The 24,597-nt window shown below is 43.3% G+C and overlaps 1 protein-coding gene across 1 annotated transcript in view; it reads left to right on the top strand.

The window, feature by feature from the left end:
• Window positions 1-24,597, top strand: part of WDR72 (WD repeat domain 72) — a 255,749-nt gene that overhangs the window by 49,316 nt on the left and 181,836 nt on the right. Inside the window, exons 5-10 of the mRNA XM_044277077.1 lie at window positions 4,369-4,540; window positions 8,413-8,489; window positions 10,426-10,545; window positions 14,628-14,773; window positions 15,134-15,227; window positions 17,525-17,666. Of these exons, the coding sequence (XP_044133012.1) occupies window positions 4,369-4,540; window positions 8,413-8,489; window positions 10,426-10,545; window positions 14,628-14,773; window positions 15,134-15,227; window positions 17,525-17,666 (751 nt within the window). The remainder of the gene's footprint in view (window positions 1-4,368; window positions 4,541-8,412; window positions 8,490-10,425; window positions 10,546-14,627; window positions 14,774-15,133; window positions 15,228-17,524; window positions 17,667-24,597) is intronic.

The raw sequence follows: 24,597 nt of genomic DNA, 5'->3' as shown, positions 1-24,597 counted from the left end.
TCTAAAAAACATAAGGGTCAAGCTGGGCCGGAGCTCAGGAGGAATATTAGTCTGGTATAAAGAGGAGCTCCATGAGCAGATCACACCAGTAAAGAGAGGAGACAGCCACATCTGGGTAAGGATCGCCCGCTCCATCCTCACCTCTCCGGCTGATGTCTACCTCTGTGCAGCAAACATCGCTCCACCAGAGTCTCCATACTTCAATCCCGACAGCTTTAAGATCCTACAGAGGGAAGCCGCTCATTTTCAGGCCCTGGGCAATGTTCTCATCTTTGGAGACCTCAATGCAAGAACAGGGAGGGAGAGAGACTACCTGACAACTGACGGAAATGTCCATATATTCGGAGCAGACACTGACTGTGACAGCTCAATGCACACCGAGAGGAACAGCTATGACAGCACAGTAAACAAAAGTGGCAGAACATTGCTGAACTTATGTCAAAGCCTCGGACTTCATATTCTCAATGGCCACACCAAGGGAGACTCTCTTGGTAGATATACCCTAAACTCCCATGTAGGCAACAGTATGGTAGACTATGCCATCACAGATATGGACCCCCAAAATGTTAGTGGCTTCATAGTCACCCCACAGACACACCTGTCAGACCACAACCAACTGCTCCTATACATAAAATCCACAAGTAAACTACCGGCACAAACATCTAAGCGGACTGGCCTCTTTAACCTACCTCCATCTTTTAAATGGTCCAAGATGTCAGCCCCAAAGTATATGGAGACCATAAACAGCGCAGAGATCCAGGAGATGCTCCATAACTTCCATAGAAAAGTGTATGAGCTGAATCTAGAAGGAGTAAATCTCGCGGTAAGGGACTTTAATAATATACTTTGCACCATGGCGGAAATGTCTGACCTCAAAAGATGCAACAGAAGGACAAAAAGGCAACAACCCAACAGCTGGTTTGACCGGGAGTGTAAAGATATAAGGAAGGCGCTAAGAATGGCCTCAAATAGGAAGCACCAAGATCCGAACAACCCCAGTCTGAGAGAAGCCTACAACAACATACAAAGGCAATTCAAAAATACCCTCAGAAAGAAAAAGCAAGGCAACATCTCAACCAAGCTCCTCCAACTCCAAGACGCTCTCCAGGACAACTGCTTCTGGGAACTATGGAAAGAGGATGGACAAAACCAGCAAGAACACCAACCTCCACATACAAAATGGCAACATCTGGCTCCAGTACTTCAAGGATCTGTACAAAGCCATCTCGAGGGAGGACCAAAGCCCAGAACAAAGAGAAATCACGAAAAAGCTGAAGGATATGGAGAAAAAAATCAAAGATTTCCAAAACCCTCTAGACACACCGATCACGCTGCAGGAGATAACAGAGAGGATCTCAATGATAAAGAGTAAAAAAGCCAGCGGCCCAGATGGGATTCTACCATAAATGATCAAATACAGCCCGCCAGGCATCCAGGCTGCATTAGTAAAACTCTACAATGTTGTGCTGAGTGCCGGCTACTTCCCCCAGAGCTGGAACCAGGGCATCATTACCCCCATACACAAGGGCGGAGACAGGTATGACCCAGCCAACTATAAAGGGATATGTGTCAGCAGCAACCTGGGAAAACTCCTCAGCAGAATCCTGAATAAGAGGATCCTCAGCTTCCTCACCCAGCACAACATCCTCAGCAGAAGCCAAGCAGGCTTTATACCAAACCACCACACCATGGACCACATCTACACCCTGCAGAGCCTCATCAAGAGCCATGTCCACAATACAAAGCATGGAAAGATCTATGCCTGCTTTGTGGACTTTAAGAAGGCCTGTGACTCAGTGTGACATCCGGGCCTATTCCTGAAACTTCTTGAAAGTGGAATAGGAGGAAAAACATATGATGTCATCAGAAGCTCCTACACTGAGAACAGATGCAGCGTGAAGGTAAATGGGAGGAGAACGGCTTATTTCCAGGAGAGCCGAGGAGTCAGACAGGACTGCAGCCTCAGTCCAACCCTGTTTAACATCAATGATTTCTACATCAATGAGCTGGCGGTGGCTCTGGAGTCCTCCACAGCACCTGGTCTCACCCTCCATGACACCGAGGTGAAATTTCTCCTTTATGCAGATGATCTTCTGCTATTATCGCCAACTGAGAAAGGTCTCCAAGATAACCTGAAAATCCTGGAGAAGTTCAGTAACACGTGGGCACTGCCCATCAATCCAAAGAAAACCAACATCATGGTGTTCCAGAAAAGAAACCGAAAAGCAGCCGGGCATCCTCCCTTCCTGCTAAACAACTGTCCAATTTCAGAAACTGACAGCGACACCTACCTGGGCCTAGAAATCAGCTAATCAGGGAGTTTTAAGAAAGCCATGGAAACACTGAAAGACAAGGCGAGCAAAACCTTCTATGCCATCAGAAGGCGTCTGTATCACCTTAAAGCACCAGTGACCGTCTGGCTTAAAATCCTTGACACCATCATCGCCCCAATCCTCCTGTATGGCAGCGAAGTCTGGGGCCCAGACATATACCCAGACAGAGCAAAGTGAGACTCTGGGCCAACAGAACTATTCCACCTAGAACTCTGCAAACACTTCAGGTCCACTGGGGCAGCGCCTGTCGAGCAGAACTGGGCAGATTCCCACTATACTTTGCTGTACAGAAGAGTGTGCTATCATTCAGAGCCCATCTTCATAGCAGCAGTCCCAGCTCCTACCATCACAAAGCCTTGCTACACCAAGAAGCCCCAGAAAAACAAAGCACCCTGCAACAAGTCACCCAAACCCAGCCTGCCCAAGCCACCAACCAATATAGCCTGACAAAGGGTGAAATCCAGAGGACGATACACAAGTACAAAGAGGAGTATATTAGCGTCTGGAGGAACAACATAAGAACATCCCAGAAGCTGACAGTATACCAGAGCCTGCAGAGGGAGTACAAACTGGCCCCATATCTGGAGAAACTCCCCAATCCAAAAGACCGACAGATCCTGAGCCGGTACAGACTGAGCGCCCACATGCCCAGGGAGAGCAGACTGTGCCAGCAGTGCGACCAGGAGGCCGTGGAGGATGAGGCTCATTTCCTGCTGCGGTGCCCCAAATACTCAGCAGTGAGGGAGACTCACTTCAGGAGACTGTCTGATCTCTGCCCAGACTTCACCTCCATGGAGGAGGAAGAGAGATTCTCCATACTGCTGGAGGAAGAGGAGAACACAGCGGCCACAGCAGCACAATATATTGCTGCCTGCTAAAAACTGAGAGGAGCCTGATATACCATGGACTCCTATACCCCCACCCTGTATATGTCCCCATCCCCCAACTCTACCCAATTATTTCCCACTTGCTTTGGCAATGCTAAAATGTATTGAGTCTTGCCAATAAAGCTGATTTGATTTGATTTGATATTAGATAGATAGATAGATAGATAGATAGATAGATATTAGATAGATAGATATATATTAGACAGATAGATAGATAGATAGATAGATAGATAGATAGATATTGATAAATTAGATAGATATTAGGGTACTTTCACACTTGCGGCAGAGTGATCCGGCAGGCAGCTCCGTCGCCTGCTGGATCCGTCAAAACGTATGCCAACTGATGGCATTTGTAAGACTGATCAGGATCCTGATCCGTCTTTCAAATGCATTGAAATGCCGGATACATCTTTCCGGTGTCATCTGGAAAAACTGATCCGGCATTTTTTTTTTTTGCTTTTTTTTTCCGGTCTGCGCAGAAGGATGGATTTTGAATGCCGAATCCGGCACTAGTACATTCCTATGTAAAAAAAATGCCGGCATTCCGGCAAGTGTTCTGGATTTTTGGACAGAGATAAAACCGTAGACTGCTGAACAGTCAAAAAGACAGAACTGAAGACATCCTGAACGGATTGCTCTCCATTCAGAAAGCATGGGGATAAACCTGATCAGTTCTTTTCCGGTATTGAGCCCCTAGGACAGAACTCAGTGCCGGAAAAGAAAACCGCTAGTGTGAAAGTACCCTTAGTAGATAAATAGATAGATAGATAGATAGATAGATAGATTGATAGGTAAATAGATCTCAGGTCATCAATGATTGGATCAGTGGTCAGCCCGGTAGCATGGTGTAGATCCTTATACCTTCCATTGGCTCTCTGTAATATACATGTAGTTACACACCAGAGTGCACCGTGTTGTCCGCAGCTTTCATTACAGCTCAGCCAACAAGGGAATCTACATTTCTAATCATTACTAGGCACCATTCCAGTCAATACATTGCGCACAATAGATAGACGGAGGCTGTTCTGTCCTTTGCTTTAGCATTATTTAAGCAAAGTCTTTCGATCGCATTGAATAACTCTGCTACGTTAAAATAATCAGTATTGCATTCAGTAATATTCTTCTCTTCTGTTGTTGCTGTTTGGCAGTATTACCATTGCTCATTCCGAATGACAGGGGAAGGCTGGCTGCTCTGCTGTGGTCACTATCAAAACATCCTCATTGTTGATGCAAAGACCTTGCAAGTCCTTCATACCTTCAAGTCCCAGTGTTCAGACTGGATTTGCTGCATGTGCATTGTGCACTCTACCAGAATTCAAGGTACTGCAGAGACACAGGGATATATCTAGAAGAATGATAAGCGTCTGACCCAAGTTCCAGGGTAGACATACCATGTCACGTGTATCTCCAAGAACCCTCCATGTAATGGATGTGATATTTTCAAAGCTTCGTGGGAACCTTTACACTCGATATGTGTAATATTACACTGCAGCTCGGCTCTCATCCATGTGAATATACATTCAAGTGAATGGATGTTAAAGGGGTTGTCTCACTTCAACAATGGCATTTATCACCTAGGCATTAATACAAGGCACTTACTATTATTACCCATATTGCCTCCTCTGCTGGTTTGACTCATTTTTTCATCACATTATACACTGCTCGTTTCCATGGTTATGACCACCCTGCAATCCAGCAGCAGTGGACGTGCTTGCACACTACAGGAAAAAGCGCCAGCTTCTCTGGTGGCCGGGACCGCAGGAGTGCACATAGGCACGCATGTGCAGAAGCTTCCTTTTCGGCCACCTCGTATCCGCACCATATGCAATATGGACAATCACAATACATTAGTAAGTGCCTTGTATTAACTTTCTCTACATGATAAATGCCAATTTACTGAAGTGACGCAACCCCTTTAAGCTGCAGTACAGCAGCATGGCCATTACACAGTGGACAGAACTTGCTTCCGGCTTTTTCCGCTGTTTTCTTTCTGGAGTCATGAAGAAAGGGCAGTAGTTTGCTACATTGTGTATTATCCCCAAGATAATATATAGCAGGGCTATGGTGCAGTATAAATGGCACCCTGTGCAGAATTTTCTTTAGGCACATTCCTGCGCATCCCCCCCCGCCATCGTAAGAAAAAAACACTATATAGACTACACTTAGCTCCTGCTCATACCGTACATACTATACTTACCCTATATACAAACTGTGTAGACTGCACTTATTCTACACACACTATAGAGAGTACACTTACCCTACACACATACATAGATTTATATAAACACTATATAGACTACACTTTCCCAATACACATACTATATCGACTACACTTATTCTATACACACACTGAATAGACTACACTTAGCCTATGCACACACTATAGAGACTACACTTACCTTATACACACACTGTATAGACTACACTTACCCTATACACACACTATAGAGACTACACTTACCCTACACACACTATAGAGACTACACTTAACCTATACACACACTATAGAGACTACACTTACCCTTAAAATTGGATTAAAAACATGGCTAACAAAATCCCCCCTCTTGAATAAACCCCAAATGATAATAGGTGAAATTCGATAACACGTGATCGTCACAGGTGTAGAATTCCTCAGAGGCCCCAACAATTAGGCATTCACCGTACAGAAAAGATCAAGTGATTATGTGGCTGGAGGTATATTAGACGGTCATTGGATACCAATTTTACTGCTGGCCAGTGAAGTACAGGCCCCAAACATTAGGCATTCACCGGACAGAAAAGGCCTTTTATGCCGCCGTATTTACATAAGACAGGGACCATTCTTTGTTCTGGTTGGTGGCAGATATGTGTGGGCTGGCATGAGGACACAGGTGTTGAATTCCTCGGAGATCCATGCCTCATTCATTTTTAGAAATATGAGGTAGTCCACACTGTCGTGAGATAGGCGAGTGCGCTTATCGGTCACGATCCCCCCTGCTGCGCTGAACGTCCTTTCGAACAGGATACTCGACGAGGGGAAAGCCAAAAGTTCCATGGCAAATTGTGCCTGCTCTGGACACAGGTCAAGCCTGCACACCCAGTAGTCCTGGGGTTCCTCGCTTCTCAGAGCTTCCACATGGGCCGTTAACCCGATGTAGTCGGACACCTGTCGGTCTAGGCGTTCTCTGAAGCTGGATCCGGAGGGCGGCTGTCGATGGGTTAAATGCAAGAATGATCTCATATCCGAAGTGACCAACACATCTTTAAACCACCCTCCTCTTGCTTGCGCGGTAGAAATGGCACCCGCAACTGTTTCTCTTTGGTTTGAAATTCCTCTGCCAGCGCCCTCAACAGCAGAATGCAGCATCTCTCGCAGCAAGGCCTGGAAATTCTACATTCTGACAGCCCTCTGTGATGCTGGTAACATGTCCGCCATTTTGTGTTTGTATTGGGGGCCTAAGTGCATTGCCACCCAGTACTGGTCCTTGCCATTTATGAAGGCCCCCATTTACACTAAATTGGAAGCGGTGGAGCGCCCTGGCTACTACTCATCCTCCAGGGGAATGTCATCCTTGGTCTCCTCCCCCCCATCTACGGATAACACAAGGGATCCCAGAAAAGTTAAAAGCCTGCTCTTTTTGCTCCTCCTCCTAGTCCCCCCAGGCACCATCCTCCTCTGACTCCTCTTCAGACTCCTGCTGACTTGTCTCAGATGTCAGCATAGAAACTTCCTCATCTTTCAGCCCCTGCTCTGTGTGTGATGGCTTGATCAATGACACAATGCAATGCACGCTCCAGAAAGAAGGTGTAAGGTACGATCTCACTGATGGCATCCTGGCTGCGACTGACCAGTTTGGTGATCTCATCAAATGGCCGCAGAAGTCTGCATGTGTCGCGCATGAGCAGCCACTGATGCGGTTAAAAATAACCAAGCTCCCAGAACCTGTCCTGCTGCAAAGTTCGTACAGTTAGTTGTTAACAGCACATTTCTGCCGGAGCAGTCTATCAAGCATATACAAGGTGGAGTTCCAGCGCGTCGGGCAGTCACAAATCAGACGTCTGACGGGCAAGTGGTGTCACCAATGAATGCCAGCAAGGCGAGCCATGGCTGTGTAAGATCTTCTAAAATGGCTAGAGATTTTTCTGGCCTGCTGCAAGACGTCCTGTTATATGACACCCCTCAATCAGTATTTGGCATAAAATGGTGTATTGCACCCGTTAATCAGTATTTGGTGGAAACAGGTATATGGCACCCCTCAATCAGTATTTGGCGGAAACAGGTATATAGCACCCCTCAATCAGTATTTGGCAGAAACAGGTATATGGCACCCCTCAATTAGTATTTTGAGGAAGCAGGTGTATCGCAGCCCTCAATCAGTATTTGGTGAAAAAAGGTATATAGCACCCCTCAATCAGTATTTGGCAGAAACTGGTAAATAGCACCCCTCAATCAGTATTTGGCGGAAACAGGTATATAACACCCCTCAATCAGGATTTTGTGGGAAAAGGCATATTGCAGCCCTCAACAAGTTGTGCTGAATAGACAAGCATATCAGCCACACCCAGCCTTTGTTATACTCTCTTTGCGTTCTCTTTTCCATTTCCCAATGTTTTAGGGTCTTCCCAAATTAATAAAAAATAAATAAATAAATAAAGGAAAAAAAATTAAAAATTTAAAAATAAACAAAAAACAGTCTTGGCTATCTCCTCCACAGCTGCTTCCACCTACACCGCCACGTCTACCGCCTCCTCAACCTCCTACTCCACTTTGACCTCCGCCTCCTAGTTCAAGATTATTATTTTTATTTTATTTTTATTTTCTGTTATTTTAAGTCATTTGCCTATCCACATTTGTTTGCAGGGCAATTGTCCTGCTCTTACCCCCATTTGCTTTCTTTTGCAGCCCTCTAACCCTTACTATGACTATTGCACCAAAGTTCGGGTCCCCATTGACTTCAATGGGGTTCAGGTTCGAGTTCAGGACAAGTTCGCGTCCCGAACTCGAACTTTGACCCAAAGTTCGGCCGAACCCGGCGAACCCGAACATCCATGGGTCCGCTCATTCATATTTGTGACTTTTAAACACTACTTTTCTGGTGCAAACTGAATGTTCTTAGTGTGACATTAAATTTCCTGATGACATACTTTATATATGTAAAATACTCTTATGCCTCTGTTCTAAACATTGATTGAATCATACATTTTTTTTGCAGAAGATTCATTAGTTGCAATATCTGCTGCTGGAGAGCTAAAAGTATGGGATCTCTCGTCATCTGTGACCAGTATACAGGTCAGTAGTAGAGGTGAGAAAATGGATTCACTCCTCAAAACTGAGTTCTTAAGCAGCGAGCAAGCTGTTCTTGCTGCTCAAGAGGCTCTACCTCAGCCTTTATTCACACGTGCGCCATTGCTCTGAGTGGCGGTTCAAGTGAAGAGGCTCTTCTCCTACTACCAAAGCAGCGGCTGTGTATGCGGCCCTATACTTTGAGGTACCCCTGGTAGTAGTATTGATTGGACATTTATGAAAGTCATAGTATACACATAGCAGCAAATATTTAAGGGGATTAGGGTAATGCCTATCATTATATTTCTTTTTCATACAGTATATTATCTGAGATAGATTAGAGACACATCAGAAGATCTCACTGGATCTAAAAGTCATGGTAGAGTTTGAAGAATCATAAGGGCAATATTTGGTCAGTTTTGCTTGAATCTGGATTGGCATATATTAAGCCAAATTTACTAGACTTCACACATTTATTAAATTTGGCACATCTATAAAACTAACACTTTTGACTAGAAAAGCTATTCCACATTTTCTGCACCACCTCCTACTGGAGTGAGTTTATAAGTTTTGCATATGTTTTTAACATTTTTAAAATGTTGCAGTTGATAAGTCTGGAGTGAAACTAATCAACATAGCTAACCATGGTCAGGTGGTGTAAAAGTATAAAAAGTTGCAATTGTTTTGCTCAAAGAAGCTCAGAAAGTCACAAGACCCTGTTTTGGGCTTCAGGATATTAGGGCTTGAAACATTCTCCCCAAAGTTTTCTTTGAGACTGTATTAAAAAGGTTTTGTGAGACTTAAATACTGATTACCCTATCCTCTGGATATGTCATCAGTATCTGATTGGTTGGGGTCCGACAACCGGGACCCCTCACGATCAGCTTATTGAGAAGGCAGCAGAGCTTCTCACTGCTTTCCCTAGGCCGAGTGACAGCACATTCATCTGATGTGAATGGGGTTGAGTGCAATTCCAAGCACAGCCACTATACAACAAATGGCACTGTGCTTGGTAAGCACAGAGAAGGCTGCAGTGCTCACAGGTAGGGTTGAGCGAGTCGACTTCGGATGAAACATCTGAAGTTGATTTGCATAAAACTTTGTTCCAATACTGTAAGGGAGCAGGAGTTTTGTGCAGTATTAGAATGTATTGGCTCTGATGTTCCGAAGTTATTGCTTTGCGAAGTCTCATGAGACTTCGGGTAATAACTTCAGAAATGAATTTGTACTGTAAAAAAACATTTCCCAAACTCTGGTTCAGTTTCAAGGTACCACTTGGAACCAAAGCTGAGTTTGGGAAATGTTTTTTTTACAGTACAAATTAATATCTGAAGTTATTACCCGAATTCTTGCGAGACTTCGTGAAGCATTAACTTTGGCTCATCGTAGCCAATACATTCTAATACTGTACAAAACTCTGGCTCTGTACAGTATTTGAACAAAGTTTTATGCGAATCCACTTTGGATGTTTCATCCGAAGTCGATTAGCTGATCCCTACTCACAGGAGTGCCGGTGCCTCTTCAAACAGCTAATCGGTGGGGAGCCCGGGTGTCTGACCTCCACCGATCAGATGCTGATGACATATCCAGAGGAATAGCATAGAAGAGGTGTTGTACTCTAATTGAGCCATCGACCCTCCCTGGTCTGACTGATGGTCTGGCAAAAAGTGCTAAGAGACACTCTCCATTGTGCTAAATTTCCAGACAGAGAGGAAATTAAAGACTTTGGACAGGAAGTAGTGTGGTATATATTGAGGATCTACCAATCATCCACCCATTTTTTTCTAAAATTACATAGAATAGTCACTAGTAGGCCATTAATATGTAATAACAAAATTATGGATTTGCCCCTTTAAAGTATCACATTGTTAAATTGAATTTAGTAGTTTTGTAAAGGTAACCAATAATTGATTAGGTTTTTATTAATATTTTTTACAAACAGGAAAAGCTAAATGTGTATGAAACCGAATCCAAAAGTTTGGAGATGACAATTTACTGCGCTGTGAGATTCTGCACGTTCACGGAGAGGTTACTGCTGGTGATTTGCTCCAGTTCTTGGAAGGTGCTGATCTTCTTATTATACTGTATGTTTCTCTCACCGGAAGATCATGAATAGCCTCCATAATAACTGCTTATGTTGATATCCATATTTTTCTCACTGTAAGGAGATGTTAAAATTGAAAAATGTCACTTCTCATCTTCATGAAATTACATGGCTAAAATAGGAAATCTTTTATTCTCTCTACAGGTTGTCAACAATAAAAATGTAGCTCTGGTTAACACATTGTCTGCAAAACTTTTGATCTTTCTAGATGAAAGGAGTGCTGTTGGCCCATAAAAAAATCTGTACTGTTTGAAGACTAATGCAATCTGTTAGGTCCCTTGCAGACGAGCGTGTTCGGATTAGGTCTGGATGCGTCCCGGTGCATTGCAGCAAACCCACGCGAGTAGGAACGCAATTGCAGTCAGTTTTGGCTGCGATTGCGTTCCGATGTTCAGTTTTTATCGTGCGGGTGCAATGTGTTTTGCACGCGCGTGATAAAAAACTGACTGTGGTACCCAGACCCGAACTTCTTCACAAAAGTTCAGGTTTGGGTTTGTTGTAGTGTAGATTGTATTATTTACCCTTATAACATGGTTATAAGGTAAAATAATAGCATTCTGAATACAGAATGCATACTACAATAGGGCTGGAGGGGTTAAAAAAAAATTAAAAATAATTTAACTCACCTTATCCACTTGTTCGCGCAGCCGGTGTTCTGCCAAATCTCTATACCTTGCCAAAAGTCTATACCGGAAGTGACGAGGCCGCCAAGGAATCAGCTTCATACACCACGCGTGCGCACTTGGGGGTATAGAGCTTTTGCAGCAAAAAATGTTTAATCAGATCTCCCTACCCCTGAGTGCGCACGCGACCACAAATCATCAGTTGCAGTTCAGCTCTACTATGTGGTGAGCTCGGTATCCCGCACTCAGCTCTGCGGTAAGGATGAACTGCAACTGATTATTTGTGGGTGTGTGCGCACTCAGGGGTAGGGAGATCTGATGAAAAAAAATTTGCTGCAAAAGCTCTATACCCCTAAGTGCAAACGCGTGGTGTACGAAGTACTTCTCTCGCGGCGCGGCAATAATTCTTTGCTAAGCCGGTGGATGTGTGCTTGCCACGCACACCCTCCTCCAGCTGATTCCTTGGCGGCCTCGTCACTTCCGGTGCAGCCGCGTCACTTCCGGTATAGACTTTTGGCAAGATATAGAGATTTGGCAGAACACCGGCATCTCTTCTGTCTTGTTCTGTTAAGAGTAGGACCTTTGATGACGTCACTACGCTCATTACATGGTCCGTTACATGATCCATCACTATGGTGATGGATTGTGTGACGGACCATGTGATGAACGTAGTGACGTCATCAAAGGTCCTATTCTTCACAAAATAAGACAAAAGAGATGCCGGCTGCGCAAACAAGTGGATTAAGGTGAGTTAAATTATTTTTTATTTTTTTTAACCCCTCCAGCCCTATTGTACTATGCATTCTGTATTCAGAATGCTATTACTTTCTCTTATAACCATGTTATAAGGGAAAATAATAATGATCGGGTCCCCATCCCGATCGTCACATAGCAACCGTGCGTGAAAATCGCACCACATCCGCACTTGCTTGCGGATGCTTGCGATTTTCACGCAACCCCATTAATTTCTATGGGGCCTGCATTACGTGAAAAATGCACAAAGAGGAGCATGCTGCCATTTTCACACAACGCACAAGTGATGCGTGAAAATCACCGCTCGTGTGCACAGCTCCATAGAAATGAATGGGTCCGTATTCAGTGCGGGTGCAATGCGTTCACCTCACGCATTGCACCCGCGCGGAAATCTCGCCCGTGTGAAAGGGGCCTTAAGGTGGCTATACATAGTAGTCTAAAGTTGATTAAAAACATCAGTTTCAACCAAAAAGATTATTTGTCAGGTGAAATTTAACAATGAACGATTGTTTCAGCCAACCGATGAAGTCTATGAATGAGCTTTCTATGAAAAAAAGTTGCCAGAACGATCATTCACCCTTAGCCATTGAACATGTATGGCCAGTCTGAACTACTAAAAACCTATATTACTCAAGTGATGTCACTCAGAGAGAAATATAATGCAATTAGAAATGTTATTGTAGGTCCAGTTTCAACAATGACAATACAAAAAGGCCTTTCAGACCACATTAGCTCTTTGTCAAGCTATGAATACAGAGAAAGGAGAAAAAACTAAAGAGAAAAATACCATAAATGACCATTCTAAATGTGTGCAAAATGTACATAAGCAGTCAAATAAAAACATAATTCTATGAATCTCAATACATAACCCAAAGGTATATGGAGAGAGCAGGACTGAAATACAATGCCTGGGGGGGGGAGGAGGGGGAGGCTGGCCCGCCCATCCACTTCCTTCATATCCAAAGCGACCAACCATGTGGCGATCATTTTCTTTTTGTGACTCTGTCCCTATGCATCATTGTACCGCAGGTACACTCTCATCTCCCTATTGAAACTTTAACTGCTTTCCCAACCATTTTCTACTTCCCCCCTGCTTTCTGCCCTCCTCATTCCTACAGTACTCCTGGTTTCTTTCTGTACATTCTTATTCTTAACTACGGTATCTCATCCACACTTTGCTCTCTCCCCTTTCTCTCTCCCAACATGACTCAGGCATTGTATTCCAGTCCTACTCTCTCCATATACTGTACCTTCGGGTTATGTAACAAGACTAAATGTATTATGTTATATATTTTGTATTCATATTTCTGCTCATGTACATTTTGCACACATTTAGGATGGTCATGTACGGTATTTTTGTCTTTTTTTTTGCTCCTTTCACTGTATTTTCACAGCTTGATAAAGGGCTACTCTGGCCTGAAACATTGCTGTATTGTGATTGGTGACACTGGACCTATAATAAAAATCTTAATTGCATTATAATGCTCTCTGAGTGACGTCCCTTATACTATATAGTTTTGATGGTTTTCGTGATCCTTGACAGTGGACACCAGAGGGACAAGAACCTATCCCCTCATGGCCACAGCTATAGGCTGTGCAAATACTAGCTACTGATAGGAGTCTGAACTACTGTAATGGCCAATACAGACAAAACTGTAATCACTTACAAGACCATCTATCTAATGTGTATGGCCACCTTAATATGTAAGCATATCTTGCCAACATACTGGCCTCCTTCAATTGGCTTGGCTTAGGCCATCAATGTGTAATTGGTGTGGGTTTGAACCCTAGTCCCCATAATTAGCATACAAAAGGGGTATAGGGAAAATAAATACAGAGGCTTTTGAATTTGATACTAAATATAAGCCTTGCTCACTCTATTAAAGCTAGTTTCACATGTGCGTCGCACACTTGCTGGCAGGCTGTTCCGGCATAGAATGCCGTCAATTGGCCGGACGAAATCTGTTGCGTGCAGTGTTTTTTTTGTCCGACCAATTCCCAGGATATTCCCGGGAAGTAAACTGGTCTCTGCTGGACCCCATTATAGACAATAAGGCCTGACAGACAGACAGCGTTATCCAGCAATGCCGGATCCGGAGAACTCCAGCAGGCTGTTCTCTTCCAGAACAGCCTGCGGGAGAATGTGCTGCAGATATGAAACTAGCCAAAGCAGCAGTACCAGCTACAGCTATGTAGACATGGATGATTTCTTGCTGAATACTGTAGTGAATGAACAGCAGAAATCAAGAGATCACAGCTTCTCCTTCCTCTGGTGGTAAGACCCTCAATGACCCCATATTAAGGGCAAATGCTAAGCGTTGTGGATGAGAATAACGCCAAAGTGCCTCTATTCATATAAATGCCAACATTAGAAAATACATTTTGTATTAACTGCCATATATTGGAATTTTTTTTCTACACCTGTCTGTATTCAGCCACATGTTCTAGTATCTATGTCTATATCGAAGTCTTAAATTTAAAGTAGATTTCTGCGCTTAGATTATATACCCCATTCATGATATGCAAATAGAATTCTCCAAAATGGAGAATTTTCTCTCAACAGTGTCATAAAGAGTTGATTATACCCTAAACCAGTGTGTCTTAAGAGTTTTAAGATCATCCTTAGCTTCCTAACCTTCAGTATTCCATTCCCTTTGTCTCCAGGTCTACGATTACTGTGACTTTTCCCTACTGTGCACCGATGTTTGCAAAAGTGGTCAGAATTTCTCTGGGGGTGAGTTCCTAGCTGCTAACCGACTTATCATCTGGACACAGGATGGGCACAGCTATATCTACCAGCTGCTGAACAGGTGGGCTCACATAAGACTGGTGCATGATAAGTCCAGGTACAAAGTAAGCTAGTTGTAAGTGTATTGTACAAAATCCCTGCTTGTCACACTTGATCAAAACCCATAACAAAACCCCTTTGACATTAGAACATTTGGCTTGAGTTTGGCACTCTTCAGTCTTTATGTGAAGCAGCAGGAGATGAAGAAATAAGATTACCCATGTAGAACTTGATTGGGCAGATGGTGCTATAATTTCCAAGAACACAAAAGTAATTAGTTACCATCTTTGCAACTTTTCTCTTGGTGCTAAGAATTTTAACCCCATCAGTCACCTTTTTGTTTGATGTAATTTTAAAAGCCTCATGTTGATTTCTTCCACAGTGGCCTCTCTAAAAGTGTATGTCCGGTTGACGGAGGATTACTTAAAGAAACAATCACCCCTCACTTGCTGTGCTCCACAAGGGTGACAAAAGAGGTATTTTTTTATTTTTTTTATCCAAAGCATACAAAAATCTCTTAAATATTTTACTTCCATTAGGCTAATCGGTGTATACTAGGCCTAAAATTAAGTTTAGAAACCTATACATTATACTGGAGGTGGAGGTTGGCTTTCATAACATAACTGCGTGACAGATGACCTATTGTGACATGCTGCAGAACCGTCCGCTCATGGGATGTGAAAAGGACAATAGTGAAGAATGGAGTTATACACAAAGAAAGCTGGATGGGCTGAAAATGGTGTGAATACGACAACGTAATTGCATGTTAACAAGATGAGAGGTTTGATATCTAAAAGGCACAAACATGTTATTGTAATAATGGCTCAAGTCTTAACAGCTGTGGTGTATATATTTCACAGCCTCCTGCATAACTAAGCTAGCCGCAAATCCCCGTATATAGTGTAGAATCAGACTCAAGTCTATAATCAGCCAGGAGGGATATCAATAAAGCTGTAAAAAACAGTTAACCAAAAAGATTGTGGTCACCTGTGACATATTTTTTACAAAAACTGTGTAACCAAAAATCAGTTCCATTTACCATATAAAAGTTGGGTCGATTGGCCAACAAGCACATGGATTTCTCTAAGTTATTGAATAAAATGAAGTGCTGATATTTCTTCGACAAATCTACCTCATACAAACACAGATACAAAGTGCTTAATGATGTAAAAAGGGGATTTCCGGTTTGCATCAACATTAGGGATGAGCAAATACGTACTGTAAAGTTCGGGTTCACACCAAACTTAGCGAGTTCGGGTAACCGGACCTGAACCTGGACTATTTCACTGAAGTCCGGGTTCGGGTTAAGTGTTCAGGTCATTTTATTATTTTCCATTATAACATGGTTCTAGCTGTAAATAATAGCATTTAACATAGCAAGACAGAATGCAAAAGAGTATTGCAATTTAGGGGTAAAAAGAAAAAGAAAAAAAAGCTCACCTCATCCACTTGATCGCGCTGCTGCAGTGTCTTCTATATATATATTATTTTCAGAAGGACCTGCGATGATGTGGTGAGAGTGGTGACGTCATCACAGGTCCTTTTTCAGGTCCTGCTGAAAGAAGATAGACTCTGCGGCAGTGCAATCAAGTGGATGAGGTGAGTAGTTTTTTTTTACCCCTTAATTGACATATTCTTTTGCATTATGTCTTAAGAATGCTATTATTTTCCACTATAAATCATGTTATAATGGAAAATAATAAAGTGAAGTTTGGCTTCAATGGGGTTCGAGGTCAAGTTCGGGTCCCGAACTTTGATCTGAAGTTCGGCCGAATCCGGCGAACCCGAACTTCCACGGGTTCGCTCATCCCTAATCAACATCCTTTAAATTAATAAGTTATGTCGGTAACTTTAATTTTGTCATGTATTTTTCTTACCTTACCTATCGCTCCTTTCTTCTGTTCTGGGCTGTGGTCACATGACCATGTCCATGCAGCTCATATTTTCTGTGATGTTATGTCCATGGGCGTGTCAAAGCACCAACAGGGGCAGTGATAGGGGAGTGTCTATGTAACCAGCTGGCTGGGAGGAGCTGTATACTAGCTGGGTGTAGTAAGGGGCGGGGCTAGTGCTGTGACAGAGAAAAGAGAAATGCATCATGAGTTTGGTTGGATACAGCAATAGGAAGTTCTACATACAGGATGTAAACCTGAGTGGTTAATTACGTGGTGAAAAACAGTCAGGAGAGTCTAAATTGAAAAAAAAAAACACGGTGAAGATGTACATGAGGTAAGCAACTACATAGCATATCTGATAAAAACAATAGTAAAAAAACACCATTAAGAAAGCAAAGTTGACTAAGGTAACCATGTCTGGTAACATGGGAGTATTGAATTTCAACTCACATCTGCATTCAAATCTCCATTCAAATGGTCCATTACCAGTTCCATTACATATGGCTGCGAAAGCAGTGCTATTCTTGTCTCCAAAATGATGATATCCTCAATGGAACCACAAGTTCTCACCGATCTGGCACTGATCCATGCATAAATTTATGAACTGAGGCTAGATTCAGCATAGTCACTAACAGGCGTTAGCATGATCATCAGACCAAAGGATCAGCATGGCTGTAGCATATTTAAGGCAAGAAAGGATTAGGGTCTGGATAAGGAAATGTAGACTCTCCCAGAGATGTACTGTGTTCACGTGTAGTGATCTCCATTGGCCCAGGAATAAAGTAAAGTAAATTCAAAATTTGCCACTCTGTGGATTATATTCATATGCAGATATTACAGATTGTAAATTCTTTGTTAACTCTGCTGTATTTTAACAGAGCTCTTTATGCACTATGGGTTTCATGAATGAAAGAAAGGAGCCATTTTTTAAAATACTGTATGCTGGTGATTTGACTGGGGAACTCAGCTTCTGGCATATCCCTGATGTTCCAGTAACACAGTTTGATGGATCTCCATTGGGTAAGAAACATCTTTTCTTTTTTTCTTTTCTTTGGTTGCTTCAATAATAGAACTTATTCACATCTGCATTGGCTTTTCCATTATTTTGTTCTGTCTAAGGAACAGAAAAACACCCTGCAAAACATGAATCCATTGAATGGAATGAATAATGGATACAAATGGAAGGTGTTCTGTTTTTCTGAGACTTTAATCAAAATAAAACATTTTTAAATGTAAAGCTCCATTCTATCCCTAGGGAAGTAGTCACTAAGTGGTCATAAAGGATGCTTAAAGAGTTATCTGGCCTTGTGGCGATGTAAATAAAAAAAAATTATAATCAAGTCCCCCCCCCCCACCCCCACCCCCACCCTTTTAAATATAATTTATTATAAAGGGAAAAAAATAACATTTTGCATGTATATAAGTATTCAGACCGTTTGCTGTGACACTTACAATTTAGCTCCAGGGGCCACCAATCTCTCTTTATCATCTGTGAGATGTTTCCACACCTTGATTGGAGTCCATCTGTGGTATAGTCAATAGACTGGACATGATGGATTGGAAAAAAACATCCCTGTCTACATAAGGTCTCACAGCTAACAATGCACATCAGAGAAAAAAAAATATATATGAAGAGGAAAGAACTGCCTGTATTGCTTAGAGATAGGATTGTGTGAGGCACAGAATTCTAGAAAAGTGTACAAAAAAGCACAGTGGCATCCTTGGTTATTAAATTGGAAGAAGTTTGGAACAACCAGGACTCTTCTTAGAGCTGGCCACCCCACCAGACCAAGTAATAAGGGGAGAAGGATCTTGGTAGGAGAGATAACCAAGGACCCAATGGTCACTCTGGCTGAGCTCCAAAGAGCCAATGTGGAAGATGGAAGAAACTCCCAGAAGGTCAACCATCACTGCAGCATTCCACCAACCTGAGCTTTATGGCAGAGTGGCCAGAAAGAATTCTTTCCCTAGTAAAATACACATTTAACCCACATTTCAGTGTTTTTCCGTATGGCATATACAGTATACAGTAATTACATAGAACAAATTTGGCTGGGAATAACATTTTTAATAGATGGTTCCACAAGAAAACAGAATGGATACGGAAGACACAGATGCATTTCCGTATGCATTCCGTTTTTTATGCAGACCCATTGAAATGAATGGTTCCGTATATGGTCCGTATACGGAACGCAAAAAACGGCCCACAAAGCAGAAAAAGAAAAAAACTGTAGTGTGAAAGAGGCCTAACACAAAAGTCAACACTGATGAGAAAAAATACCTTACACTACTTGGTTTATCTTAACAAAAGTTTTCACTGGGAAATGTAAAAAAAAAATATTTTTATTCCAACACAATTGTCTCCAACGGCCTGGTCTATGATGTGATTTAAAGGGAATGTATCATCAGAAAATGACCTATTGTTTAAATGATTTTTTATGTTCAACATTTTTTAAATAATATATGGTGGTTATTTTTTATTTACCGTGTCACTGTGTATATTAAAAAAAATATCATACAATCTTTGAACTCTGGTCACTAAAAAAATTAAAATAAATCTACAATCAAAAGTAGGGATGAGCGAACACCTGGAAGTTCGAGTTCGCTGGGTGTGGCCGAACTTCAGGTCAAAGTTTGGGTTTGGGACCCGAACTTGACCCCGAACCCGGACCACGTTAAAGTCAGTTTTTTATTCTCCATCAGACCTATATCACCCCTAGGGTACTGAGTAAGATGTACAAAATAGGGGAGGCAAAATGTTGGAAGTGTGGAGAGGAGAGGGCCGACTTTGTGCATTTGATTTGGTCCTGTTCGATTGTACAGGGGTACTGGACTCAAGTTTTCCAGGACCTCGGGAGAGAGACTGGGAAATCTGCTCCTTTGGAGATCAGTATAGCAGTGCTGGGAGACACTGGAAGAATCGGGGTGGATAAAGTAAGTGAAAGGAAATGGGAAAAGGGGTTGATGCTGGCACGTGTGGTATTGGCTAGAGGATGGGGAGCGAACAGCCCGCCAAGTGTTGCAGAGTGGAAAAATCTATCTGAAAGGGTGTATAGATATGAGAAAATTAGCCAGGTGAAATTGGTGGGTAATAAGGAGTAAGAAGGGGAGAACATAAGTGCCTGAAGAGAGGTCATGGAAGGGAAATGCCTTGAAGATACTCCCAAGACAACCAAGAGGGTGGAGGGGAGGGCGGGGGAAAAGTTTCTTCTTTTTCCAGGTCTTTGTATTTATTGTGAAGCAAAAGTAAACTGGATGGGGGAAAAAAAATATATATTGATTTGGCGCACCTTTGTAATCTACGATGGTGTATATTTGTATATTTGTAATGTTTACCCCCTATTTTTGTCTTTTGTCTTGTTTTATTGTGAAGAAGAAAAGGATAAATAAATATAATTAAAAAAAAAAAAGTCAATGGGGACCCGAACTTTACTTTATTATTTTCCATTATAACGTTGTTTAAACGGAAAAAAATAGCATTCTTAAGATAGAATGCTAAATAAAATGGCCATTGAGGGATTAAAAATAATAATAAAAAAACTTACCTCATCCACTTGATCGGGCAACCGGTATCCTCTTCTTTCTTCCTTCTGCAGGACCTGCGATGACGTCACTGCGCTCACCACGTGGTGAGCATGGTGACGTCATTGCAGGTCCTGCTGAATGAAGATAGAAGGACCTGCGGTGATGTCACCGTGCTCACCACGTGGTGGGCTGTTGCTTGACCGGAAGAGGACAACATCCTCAAGTTCTATTGATTGATTGAAAAGGAACCTTTTGTTTGTAAACAGGATACAATTCAACCAATCAAAAGTGATAGAGAACCAGAAGACATGTCTAAACAGCATTTTTATACGTTACTAAAGAAAAAAAATGAGTGAGACCAAGCAGTCTTCCTGATGATGTAGTTAGTCAAAGAGAACATAGTTCCACATAGCTACCACACAGATGAGACAACTGATGAGTCAGTTGAATGCTCCTTGACCAACGTGCACATGCATCTGTGACCCTGCAGAGCATGAATGTGTTTTGAATAGAAGAAGGTAAAAAACTATCAGATCATTGTTCTGTTGATCACGTCTTTTAGGCAGAATCAAAATTGCTTGGCTGTTGCCAGCACATTTCCCCTTGCAAGCAGGAATGCCCAGAAATGAAAACTAAATAGGGCCATATGATTGTATTACAGTCGTTTCTATACTAATAATTTGTTGAGCGAATCGAAGTATCCGAAGTGGAATTACATCCGAATTTTAAGAAAAATGTGATTCGCCACAAAGCCAAAATTCCTTGCGCTTCTTGGTGATGAATACATTTTCCCTGAAATGGTGGTAAAAACAAACAAAAAATCATATCCACCATTTCTGCAAAAAGGGCAGCAGCCATCTTGATTGAAGATCCCACGCAAAATCTCGTAGTCATGTCATCAAGCAATATTTTGCACAGTGTCTTCAATCAAGATGGTCTCTATGCGAACAAATGGATAAGGTGAGTATTTTTTATTCTTTTACCAGATTAACCCCTGTAAGCCCTCAATGGTAATCTCAGATGCCATGATCAGTGATGAATGTAGCATCAGAGGGGTTCAATGACGAGGAGCGGTGCCATCACCGTTCCCTGTCATTGTGCCTGCTACATACAAATAAATGTGCTTCGTGACAAAGTAATTCCTCACAAAGTGAATTTCATTGTAAGGTTTGGCGAAGCAGCGGAATCGAATTTTCAATTCCTTCGCTCATAACTAGAGTTGAGCGAACACCTGGATGTTCGGGTTCGAGAAGTTCGGCCGAACATCCCGGAAATGTTCGGGTTCGGGATCCGAACCCGATCCGAACTTCGTCCCGAACCCGAACCCCATTGAAGTCAATGGGGACCCGAACTTTTCGGCACTAAAAAGGCTGTAAAACAGCCCAGGAAAGAGCTAGAGGGCTGCAAAAGGCAGCAACATGTAGGTAAATCCCCTGCAAACAAATGTGGATAGGGAAATGAATTAAAATAAAAATTAAATAAATAAAAATTAACCAAAATCAATTGGAGAGAGGTTCCATAGCAGAGAATCTGGCTTCCCGTCACCCACCACTGGAACAGTCCATTCTCAGATATTTAGGCCCCGGCACCCAGGCAGAGGAGAGAGGTCCCGTAACAGAGAATCTGTCTTCATGTCAGCAGAGAATTAGTCTGCATGTCATAGCAGAGAATGAGGCTTCACGTCAGCCACCACTGCAACAGTCCATTGGCATATATTTAGGCCCAGCACACACACAGGCAGAGGAGAGAGGTCCCGTAACAGAGAATCTGGCTTCATGTCAGCAGAGAATTAGTCTGCATGTCATAGCAGAGAATGAGGCTTCACGTCACCCACCACTGCAACAGTCCATTGGCATATATTTAGGCCCAGCACACACACAGGCAGAGGAGAGAGGTCCCGTAACAGAGAATCTGGCTTCATGTCAGCAGAGAATCAGTCTGCATGTCATAGCAGAGAATGAGGCTTCACGTCAGCCACCACTGCAACAGTCCATTGGCATATATTTAGGCCCAGCACACACACAGGCAGAGGAGAGAGGTCCCGTAACAGAGAATCTGGCTTCATGTCAGCAGAGAATCAGTCTGCATGTCATAGCAGAGAATGAGGCTTCACGTCAGCCACCACTGCAACAGTCCATTGGCATATATTTAGGCCCAGCACCCAGGCAGAGGAGGGAGGTCCCGTAACAGAAAATCTGTCTTCATGTCAGCAGAGAATTAGTCTGCATGTCATAGCAGAGAATGAGGCTTCACGTCAGCCACCACTGCAACAGTCCATTGGCATATATTTAGGCCCAGCACACACACAGGCAGAGGAGAGAGGTCCCGTAACAGAGAATCTGGCTTCATGTCAGCAGAGAATCAGTCTGCATGTCATAGCAGAGAATGAGGCTTCACGTCACCCACCACTGCAACAGTCCATTGGCATATATTTAGGCCTAGCACACAGGCAGAGCAGAGAGGTCCCGTAACAGACAATCTGGCTTCATGTCAGCAGAGAATCAGTCTGCATGTCATAGCAGAGAATCAGGCTTCACGTCACCCACCACTGCAACAGTCCATTGGCATATATTTAGGCCTAGCACACAGGCAGAGCAGAGAGGTCCCGTAACAGACAATCTGGCTTCATGACAGCAGAGAATTAGTCTGCATGTCATAGCAGAGAATGAGGCTTCACGTCAGCCACCACTGCAACAGTCCATTGGCATATATTTAGGCCCAGCACCCAGGCAGAGGAGAGAGGTCCCGTAACAGACAATCTGGCTTCATGTCAGCAGAGAATTAGTCTGCATGTCATAGCAGAGAATCAGGCTTCACGTCAGCCACCACTGCAACAGTCCATTGTCATAAATTTAGGCCCAGCACCCAGGCAGAGGAGAGAGGTCCCGTAACAGACAATCTGGCTTCATGTCAGCAGAGAATTAGTCTGCATGTCATAGCAGAGAATGAGGCTTCACGTCAGCCACCACTGCAACAGTCCATTGGCATATATTTAGGCCTAGCACACAGGCAGAGCAGAGAGGTCCCGTAACAGACAATCTGGCTTCATGACAGCAGAGAATCAGTCTGCATGTCATAGCAGAGAATCAGGCTTCACGTCAGCCACCACTGCAACAGTCCATTGTCATAAATTTAGGCCCAGCACCCAGGCAGAGGAGAGAGGTCCCGTAACAGAGAATCTGGCTTCATGTCAGCAGAGAATCAGTCTTCATATCATAGCAGAGAATCAGGCTTCACGTCACCCACCACTGTAAGAGTCAATTTTCATAAATTTAGGCCCAGAACCCAGGCAGAGGAGAAAGGTCCCGTAACAGACAATCTGGCTTCATGTCAGCAGAGAATCAGTCTTCATATCATAGCCTAGAATCAGGCTTCACGTCACCCACCACTGTAAGAGTCAATTTTCATAAATTTAGGCCCAGAACCCAGGCAGAGGAGAAAGGTCCCGTAACAGACAATCTGGCTTCATGTCAGCAGAGAATCAGTCTTCATATCATAGCAGAGAATCAGGCTTCACGTCACCCACCACTGCAACAGTCAATTGTCATAAATTTAGGCCCAGCACCCAGGCAGAGGAGAGAGCTCCCGTAACAGAGGATCTGGCTTCATGTCAGCAGAGAATCAGTCTGCATGTCATAGCAGAGAATGAGGCTTCACGTCACCCACCACTGCAACAGTCCATTGGCATATATTTAGGCCTAGCACACAGGCAGAGCAGAGAGGTCCCGTAACAGACAATCTGGCTTCATGTCAGCAGAGAATCAGTCTGCATGTCATAGCAGAGAATGAGGCTTCACGTCACCCACCACTGCAACAGTCCATTGGCATATATTTAGGCCTAGCACACAGGCAGAGCAGAGAGGTCCCGTAACAGACAATCTGGCTTCATGACAGCAGAGAATCAGTCTGCATGTCATAGCAGAGAATGAGGCTTCACGTCACCCACCACTGCAACAGTCCATTGGCATATATTTAGGCCTAGCACACAGGCAGAGCAGAGAGGTCCCGTAACAGACAATCTGGCTTCATGTCAGCAGAGAATCAGTCTGCATGTCATAGCAGAGAATGAGGCTTCACGTCACCCACCACTGCAACAGTCCATTGGCATATATTTAGGCCTAGCACACAGGCAGAGCAGAGAGGTCCCGTAACAGACAATCTGGCTTCATGACAGCAGAGAATCAGTCTGCATGTCATAGCAGAGAATGAGGCTTCACGTCACCCACCACTGCAACAGTCCATTGGCATATATTTAGGCCTAGCACACAGGCAGAGCAGAGAGGTCCCGTAACAGACAATCTGGCTTCATGTCAGCAGAGAATCAGTCTGCATGTCATAGCAGAGAATGAGGCTTCACGTCACCCACCACTGCAACAGTCCATTGGCATATATTTAGGCCTAGCACACAGGCAGAGCAGAGAGGTCC

Source organism: Bufo gargarizans, chromosome 2 (genome assembly GCF_014858855.1).
Source record: "Bufo gargarizans isolate SCDJY-AF-19 chromosome 2, ASM1485885v1, whole genome shotgun sequence".
In the NCBI taxonomy this organism is placed as follows: domain Eukaryota; kingdom Metazoa; phylum Chordata; class Amphibia; order Anura; family Bufonidae; genus Bufo; species Bufo gargarizans.
The sequence above is the reverse complement of the archived record's forward strand: the minus strand, read 5'-3'. Positions and strand labels throughout refer to the sequence as shown.